Raw genomic sequence first — 9,262 nt, 5'->3', positions numbered from 1 at the left:
TGGTTTGGGTCCTACCCTCCAGTGCAGCAGAAAACAAGCTTGCTCCATCTTCGTGACAGCCCTTCAGATATTTGGCTATCATATCACCTCTCAGTCTCCTCTTATCCAGACTAAGTATACCCAACGACCTCAACCATTCCTTATAAGGCTTGGTGTCCAGACCCTTTATCTTCTTGGTCACCTTTCTCTGAACTCAGATAGGTATGCGGAACAGATTTTTATGGGTGTAAAAACCCAGGAGTAATTCTTCACTGGAAGGACAGATCCTGAAGCTGAGGCTCCAATACTTTGGCCACCTCATGAGAAGAGAAGACTCCCTGGAAAAGACCCTGATGTCAGGAAAGATTGAGGGCACAAGCAGGGGCGTAGCTAGCCGCTGGGCTGCTAGGGGCGGCAAGCCCAGCGGCACCCATGGGGCGGGGCGTCGCTCCGTGCGCATGACGTCATGACGCATGCGCACGGAACGCCTCCGCACGGGCCAGTTGGCCCGCCCCTCTCCCGCTGCGCTCCGTGAGCGGAGCCGTCCCGGGGAAAGGAGAGGGGTTGGGCCAGCTGGCCTGCCCCTGTCCTTTCCCCCGGCCGGGCTCCGCTCCCTGAGCCCAGCGGGCAGGGAGCAGAGCGGTGTCGCGTGGGAGTGGTGGGAGGGGCCGCCGCTTGTCACCCCACTTGCTGCCGTTCGTTCCGTCGCCCCGGGCGCAGCAGCGCTGCTGCTCCCCGGGCGACGGAGCGAGCGGCGGTGCGTGGGGGTGACAAGCTGTGGCCCCTCCCACCACTCTCCACACGCCACCGGTCACCCTGGGAGGAGCAGCGCTGCACGGACGGGGTGCTCGCTCGGCCGAGCGAGCACCCCGTCCATGCAGCGCTGCTGCTCCCAGGGTGACGGAGGGAGCGGCGGCGCGTGGGAAGGGCCGCCGCTTGTCACCCCCACCTGCCGCTGCTCACCCTATCACTGGGGGCGTACCGCCCCCACTGCCCCTCCCCAGCGACGCCCCTGGGCACAAGGAGAAGGGGACGGCAGAGGATGAGATGGTTGGACAGTGTTCTCGAAGCTACCAACTTGAGTCTGATCAAACTGTGGGAGGCAGTGGAAGACAGGAGTGCCTGGCGTGCTCTGGTCCATGGGGTCACGAAGAGTCGGACACGACTAAACAACAACAATTCTTCCAAGGCACATTCCCCATTAGTGAGAGAGATCATACTGTCTTACCATACTGTCTAACGTGTTGCAAAAGGAAAACTGCCGATATTTGCAAAACCTCCTTTCTTTCTGCAAAAATGGATAATGCAGATCTTTTCTGCAAAAGGATAATGTTGCCCTGTCCCCACCCTCCCCCTGGGGGCTTGCAGTTATAAACATGTCCTTTCATGGACTTGTGCCGTGTGTAAAAAGTGAGAGTTGTACAGCAGCAGCAGGAGGGTGGGGGAAAAAAGGCCACAGTCATCTCAAGGTGCTTTTGTTTTTTAATACGTTGACAATAGTCAAGAGAGAAAGAATATACAACAGCTAAAATTTCCACACACAAACAGTTTTAAGGCCACATTGAAAAAAAGATGAAAGAACTTAAGGCTTCTCTAAAAGGGGCAACTCATAGGATGCCATGGCATGAACACTGAGTTGGAAACAGTCCAGATAACATGATTTACCCATAGGGAAATCTCTCAACCAACAACCTCCCAAGTTTTTTTTTAAAAAAGGAGCCAGTGCCCCATACTTTTTTTTGCTGTTGCCATCACTGCTTGTTAATGGCAACCTACATAACCCCCCCCCCCCCAAGCACGCCCCATGTCTTCGTCCGGCATATTTCCCCAGCAAATCTGAAGGTGCTGTTCTTAAACAAAGCAACGCCAACCACCTCGTTCCATCAAGGGTGATTCTAATCACAAACGGAACCAAAAGACAACTCATTTTTTTATAATATACAAATACGGCACAATGAACTGTGCCGGGTAGAAGATCGCTCTGCTATCAGAGGCACCTGTACAGTATCTTGCTGTTTATTTGGCAAGTTCTAATACTTATAAGTTTTCTTTCTTTGTCCTTTTTATTTTAAATTACTAAAAGAGAGAGAAAGAGAGAGAGAGAGAGAGAGAGAGAGAGAGAAAGAGAGAGAATTTGCATAGATTGTACATTCAGCTATTTCCCCCCACTTTCCCCAAACCCTCTTTTCTTGTTTTCATTAGGTAAACACATTTCAAAGTATTAGTGAGGTAGTACCTTTGGTAGCAAAAGAAGGTAACCAAGGCAGAAGCAATTGGTCAGGAAAGTGAGAGAATGAAAACAGGTGCTTTTGGGCAGGAAAATGCAAGGATGGAGGGCCCCCCCCGCAGGGTCCGGGATGATGGGAGTTGTAGTCCAGCAATATCTGAAGGGCCACAGTTCTCCCCACCATGCCTGATTAACAGCATCTGAAATTTTCAAGAAAAACAGATGACATAAACTGCTACCGTGATACTAAGCTGGAATATATTATATATATTCTATATATATATATTCAATGCTTCGGAATGAAGTGCAAAGGGCCACCTCTGAAGCATCAGGAATCGGGGGGGGGGGGGGGGAGTAGGAGAGCAAAGAATATTTTGCATTACATAAGGACTCCTTCAGCTGCCTAATGAAAGGAACATAACTTATATTGAGTTAGACCACTGGTCCATCGAGCTCAGCATTGTCTACACTGACTGGCAGTGGCTGTCCAGGGTTTCAGAGAGGTTTTGCTCCCAACTTTACCTGGAGATGCCAAGGATTGAACCTGGGACCCTCTGCGTGCAAAGGAGAGGATCTACAGCTGAGCTAAGCCCTCCCTATGCTGCTCAGGGATATCTTGGGGTTTTATGCTCCCTGGAAGCTCTTGAACAACCACAAAGATTCCTTGCATGAGTTCAAACCTGTTACATTCCGCATGGAGGTGTTGTAGCACAAGAGCTGATGGGTAGGTGGCATGAAAGTGGAGTGCCCAGAATGGTCTAAAGAATTTGGCTCAGATCCTGCACACGGTTATGTGCCCGTTGAGCCGCAGATCTCATTCTGCCAGTGTGCAAAGAGCTGCATCCACAGGGTGCTGATGTGCTAAGAATGAGCAGATGTTGCAGGTAAGCAGAACCTGGTGGACCCAGCAGTTACTTTCCCTTCCGTTCAGCCTACAGATGAAGCTTTTGGGAATCCCGGTGTGGGGCTTCATCTGTGTGCTAGAAGCTCCAGGCAGTGGATCTGTTTCCACAGTCCACATAACCAAGGAGTCCAGCTCTAGATGCGTCACAGTCTACTGGGAGCAACTGTGGGGATTGCTGCATGCTGAGTGATCTGCACCATAGATTTAGGAAGCTGCCTTGACCTGAGATGCTGAAAGAGAGGGATGGACAGAATCCCAGCTTGGGCAGATTTGCATATGCATCAGTGAGCACAACCTGAAGCAATGACCCGAGCATGGGAAATGCCTGCCAAACGGTCAAACGCCATTGGCTCACATCAACACAGCACAGACATTTTCAAGGAAGACCACTTGGGTGCAGCTCAGAGAGTGATGAACACGGATGAATGAATCAGCCCCGCAAGGCTGCATTGTAAGATGGAAATCTGGGTTTTCCTTGTTTCAGCATGAGAATGTTGGGCTCCTGGTCTTCTGCTAGGACTTGGGGCGGTTCTCCAGCTGAAGGAGAGAAGGTCTTCTTACAGAAGCACCTAAGCCATGGACAGGGAACTCCATGGCCCTCCAGATGTTATTGGACTCAAACTCCCATCAGCCCTTGCCAGCAGGGACAATGGCAGAGTTGATGGAAGCACCATGTGGACCTAGAGAACTGTGGTTTTCTAGGATTCTGGTAGACATGGATGGGTACACTGATACGAGCAGCTGCTATCTCTGACTGGACGATTTCTGACGGAATGGGTTCCAACCTCTCTCCCCTCTTTTATCAGCAATCGGAACATCTAGGTTTTCTTTTTTTGTAGTCAGAATTCTTATTCGAGTGGAAATCAAGAATGCAGGAAAAGGGAAGGGGGAGAAATGAGATGTCTTTTTGTTTTGTTTCTTTTCTTTTTTTTTAAAAAAGGCCTTTTCTTAATAAAGGCAGCTTTCGTTAGTAAGATAAGATAATCTCCAAGCTGCATAAGCAGCACCTACTAATTAGTCATTGACTAAAAATACAAATAAATACCTAAAACCGCCCTCCTATGTAGCCTCCTTTGCTGCCAGCTCTAAACATTTAATGCTCTGCTTCATGCCAGCACAGCTGACACTGCAATTTCAAAGTCCAAAGCGAACGGTAGTAGCTTTAAACCAAACAGGATGGTGAGAGGAAAAACATTAGCAAGCCACTGGAAACTCAGAAGTTTCTATTTTTTTTTTTTTACGGCCACAATTACAGTTGTTTTAAAAGGGAATTTAACTGATTATTGCGACGTGCTCCTTCTGTCATCAGGCTCTCCCAACACGTGAGCTTACAGAACAGTGCAAGTCTTGCAGGTCTACTCAGAAGGAAGCCCCACTAAACTAATTGGGATAGAGGCTGCTTCCAGGGTACCAGTTTGCTGATCATCCAACCTGATTTGTTTGCAAGGAGATTAGGCAATGCTGTTGGCTGTTTGAATGGTCATTCATTCTGCTTTGTTTGTGGGGTAGGCTAGGTGACATGGCCTTAAAGCAAATGTTATCCAACACTTTCTAATGCGATTTGCCATCACTTTCCTTATCTCAAGGAAGTTCAGTCTAGGGTGGGACTATCACACAGGACCCTCCCGAGCAATTACAATTTCACAACCTGAATTTGCCAGTATGTGACTGAATCCCACAGCAAAACAGTGGCAGCCTGGAAGCGCCCTTACAACCAGGTATGTGTGCACAGGATTGCACTAGAGTAGGCCTGAAAGTTTTACACAGGGACAAAATGTTGGGGGGGGGGAGGAGGAAGAGAGAAGAGAAAGAAACCTTTTTAGAAAAAATACATTAACTGGCTATTTTTACACAAACACACCCACCTGTATATGTAGATTGCACAACTTATGCCAAAGAGCTTAGCTAGAAATTAATTGGACTAAAATGCCATTTGAATGTTAATAGAATCTATACTTCTTCCTCAGTGTTCGGCCGCCTGGGGACCAAATGATATGCCACCAGCTCCCAAAAGTGGAAAAAACAACTGTGCTCAAGGCCTGCTAAAATGTCACAGGTAAAACGCATAAATGCACTCCAGGGGGCGCTGCTCTCCATCCTATGGAAGAGCAGCTTTTAACACTAGCCCCAAAGAGTCATTTGTCCCAAACTGACCCACTGGGGCAATTGCCCCACCAGTCTTGGCCTTGATTCCTGTAAGCCATGTCCCTGTCTTCTTGCTGACAACCATTCTTGGGGGGTGGGGGGGCACAGTGCTGTCATCTTCCCCTTTCTCCTTGCCCTCAGTATAAATTTATCAGGGAGGAAGATGGGGATAAGACTAGAATGAGTTGCCTCTGCTTTGCACTGGCGCCACCTACTGCTGGTCTTCCTGCCTTGCGCCCTACCCAGATTCCCTCCTGTAACCTTCTAAAATCAGAATACAGTGGTACCTCAGGTTACGGACCCAATCTGTTCCGGGGTGCCATCCACACCCCAAAAAGTCCGTAACCTGAGCGGTGCTTTTGCGCATGCGCAAACTGCGCAGAACACTTCTGCGCATGCTCGCCGGGGGAAACCCAGAAGTAAACACTTCTGGGTTTCCAGCGTTCGCAACCTGAAAAAACACAACAGGAAGCGAACATAACATGAAGTATGACTGTATTGGAAACTGCCTGAAACCAAGCCTACATCAAGCCAGCCCAGGGTTGACTGCTCTGACCGGCAGCAGCTCTTGAGGGTCTCAGGCAGAGAGACTCCTTATCCATCACCAGCTCCCTGTAACTTGAGGCTGGTGGGAGTAGTTGAACTCTTTCCCCGTTATAACTATATAATAACAATAATTTATTATTTATACCCCACCCATCTGGCTGGGTTTCCCCAGCCACTCTGGGCAGCTCCCAACCGAATATTAAAAACACAATACAGCATTAAACATTAAAAACTTTCCTAAACAGCTGCTATTCCCCTGCCTGAAACCACTTCTTTAAAATGCTGGGGTGGAGGAAGGGGTTTTGTAGTCTGCTATGACAAACATTGAACTCTTGTGAATATCAGTGAGTTGTGGTGTGTGTGTGTGTGTGTGTCAGACTGAAATAAATAAATAAATACAGTTACATACATAACAAAAGGGGGATGGGGAGCCCCAAGTCCTTGCCAGTGAAAACACGGCTTGGCATAGTGATAATGCCAACACTCTTGCTAGGCTGTTGTGGGAAGTGATGGCACGGGGAGCGATGGCAATTTCAGCATTTGCAACCGGCTGCTATTTTGCTACTCATTTCCCATCTATTTATCAGCTGTGTGTGTGTGTGTGATAAAATAGCCAACACACCTCAGATTGAGGTTTTAAATAACCTGCAGTCTTGATACTGCACCCGCACTAAAAACTGGTTTCCTTCTCTCCACCTTCCCGGAGCTTAAAATGACAGTCCTCTGATGAAATTAGCTGGGGACCCTCCGTACCACTTCCAGGAACTACGTGGAAACTAAATCGTACGTTTTCTTGAAGGATGCCTGGCAGTTAATCCACTTCGAAACCAGCCCAAGTTTTGGACGGCAGGTGGATTATCCTTCCCCGTGTCACAATAGCAACCAAGTTAAATTCCCTTTTAAAAGCCAGTGAAGGGATGTGTACCCTGTGCTACCTCAAACGGCCATCGGGTTTAACGGGGCCCAGCTCAGATTTTGGGTCTGGGCTGAGTGAACTCCAAGACGTCTGGCTGCAGGCCTGCATGACTGGGCAGGAGGTGGGGCCTGTGCTGCAGATATCCACAGCTGACCACATGCCTCCCACCAGTTTGTCCACCCAGTTCTCCAGCTTGCTGCCCGTAAGGGCTGCATTCTTCTTTGCTTGGTCCACCTGCGCAGCGTCGATGGGGATATTCAGAACTGGGTTGAGGCCTTGGAAACTCTGCTCCATGTAGGCGTTCTTTGGAGGTCCGCCGTGCAACCTCGTGGCTTCTTCTGTAAAAACAACAAACCGAAATCCAAAGTTGAGACGCTTCACACCTTCAGATCAAAACTACCGTTAGCACACTCTGCGTAGGGCTGCCATTCAAAACCATTTGGTGGTTTAGTGTGGCGGCACCTACCCTTTGGAACTCCCTGCCTCTTGATATCAGGCAGGCACTGTGCTCTTTCTGGTGCATGCTGAAAACAGTTTTGTTTAGACAAAGCTACCCAGATGTTTAGAAAGTTGACGTGAGTTTCAGTCTGTTTTTAATCTATTACTATCTTAATTTTTTGAACGTCTTAAATTACTGTTGTTAATTCTTCTTGGTGATAATTTTACTGCTTTAAATTTTTTTGTGAACTGCTTTGAATTCCCTTTGACAAAACAAGCAGTGTATAAATTTTATGAAATAAATAAAACAATACGTGTAAAAGTAACCATAGACCACACCTCCTAATGAAATATTGGCACAGTATGTAGCAATATAAAAATGGGAATGCCCCCTCCATTAAAAGCAGTACAGAGCAATCATTGGACTAGTTGGATACTCAAGAACATAAGAAGTGCATGCTGGATCAGGCCTGTGGCTCATCGAGTCCAGCATCTTGTTCTCATAGTGGCTGAACAGTTGCCTGTGGGAAACCAACAAGCAGGATTCAAGCATGAGAGCCCTCTCCCCTCCTGTGGCTTCCAGCAATTGGGACTCTGAAGCAATGCTGCCTCCAGCTGTGGAGGCAGAGCAGAGCAAGTAGACATTGTTAGCTCCATGAATCTGTCTAATCCTCTTTTAAAGCCATCCAATCTGGTGCCCGTCACTGCCTCCAGTGGGAACAAGTTCCACAGTTTAACTTTGCACTCTTTTATCTGTCCTGAACCTTTTAACGTTCAGCTTCACTGAGTGTCCACAGCGCTACATGAAAGGTGCTTAAAACTGCCTGTAGGAAACTAGCTGGGATTTTTGCCTTAACATTCACATATGGAAACTGGGACAGAAGTGGTGGGGTTAATGGATTTCCCCACAGCCTAGACTTGATGCCAGGAAGGGACTCTTCGAACTCTGCCAAAACATACACACCACCTCCAGGGCAAAATGCCTTCATTCAAGAAGGCCCTCTCAGACTTGGGAGAACTATGCTGTGTGTTCCAGTGGGTCTGTGGGCCAGGAATGACATACTCGTGTCTACAATTCCTGCCACGTCTCCTGTGTAATTTGCAACTTGTGCCAATTATCTAAGCTCTTCCTTTTGTGCGAGGAGGCAACGGTTTGATCTTCTGTTGTAAATTGGTTAAGGCTCTGTCTCCCTGGCTTGGACACTCTTCGTGGTTCTCTGAGACTTTGTTTTATATTTTATTTTGAAGTGACCCCCTCCCTTGCAAGCCCCCCCCGCCAACCCCGATTATTCAGTTATATTAAATATGCTGTTTCTGTCTGGCTTATTATGGCTTCGATCATATAATTTGCTTGTCAAGGCAGTGGAATTCTACCTGATTTATTCAGATGGCATGAGCTCTCACCGTAGGCACCTGCTGGATCAGACTATCTAGTCCAGCATCCTGTTCTTATGGTGGCCAACCAGATGCCCGTGGGAAGCCCACAAGCTGGACGTGAGCACAGCTGAACTGTCCCCACTTGTGAATCCCAGCAACTGTCATTCGGAGGCAGGCTGCCTCTGTTGTGGCTGGTCCAGACTTCCTTTTCTGCCATGCCCTCCATCACGCTGCCCTCACTCTGAATAGGCACTCAGCCCCATTTTGACATGATCCTTGGGTGGGGTGGGAAATCACCATGGCTGAAGAAGTTTACGGAAAATGAGCTACCCTCTCCCCATCCTTTAGTTCTGCCCTATTATTTACCCTTCATAAAAGGCGGATCTCATTATACTGCTCTTTGAATCTAGAGGTGCGTAGCAATTTTCTGTGTGTGGCAGCCTTGGCATTGTTCACAAAATATCAGAAAAAATGGCTCTTAGAGATATCCTAATTTTTCTGTCAGTTTCATAGCATTTATCTGGCATTAGAAGTAAGTTTAAGTAATGCAAGTGGTGGCAAAGCGAAAAAATGCTTTAAAAAAGGAAGGGGGGGGGGAGAAAAGAAAGCTAAGAGGCTTTATAACAATTTTCCGCATGCAGCATAATGTTTCTGAACTGCAAGGTCTTGGGAGAGGGGCACACTCAGAAGCTCACACTGCGAATGCTCTTCTAAACTTCTGCTCCAATCT

At 47.9% G+C, this 9,262-nt stretch overlaps 1 protein-coding gene across 1 annotated transcript in view; it reads right to left on the bottom strand.

Moving 5' to 3' along the window:
* Positions 1–6,143: 6,143 nt before the first annotated feature.
* The window catches only part of XYLT1 (xylosyltransferase 1), a 163,793-nt gene continuing 160,674 nt past the window's right edge, over positions 6,144–9,262 (bottom strand). Inside the window, exon 12 of the mRNA XM_033166681.1 lies at positions 6,144–7,055. Coding sequence (XP_033022572.1) covers positions 6,733–7,055 — 323 coding nt within the window. The 3' untranslated portion in view covers positions 6,144–6,732. The remainder of the gene's footprint in view (positions 7,056–9,262) is intronic.

The sequence above is a fragment of the Lacerta agilis genome, chromosome 13 (assembly GCF_009819535.1).
Source record: "Lacerta agilis isolate rLacAgi1 chromosome 13, rLacAgi1.pri, whole genome shotgun sequence".
In the NCBI taxonomy this organism is placed as follows: domain Eukaryota; kingdom Metazoa; phylum Chordata; class Lepidosauria; order Squamata; family Lacertidae; genus Lacerta; species Lacerta agilis.
The sequence above is the reverse complement of the archived record's forward strand: the minus strand, read 5'-3'. Positions and strand labels throughout refer to the sequence as shown.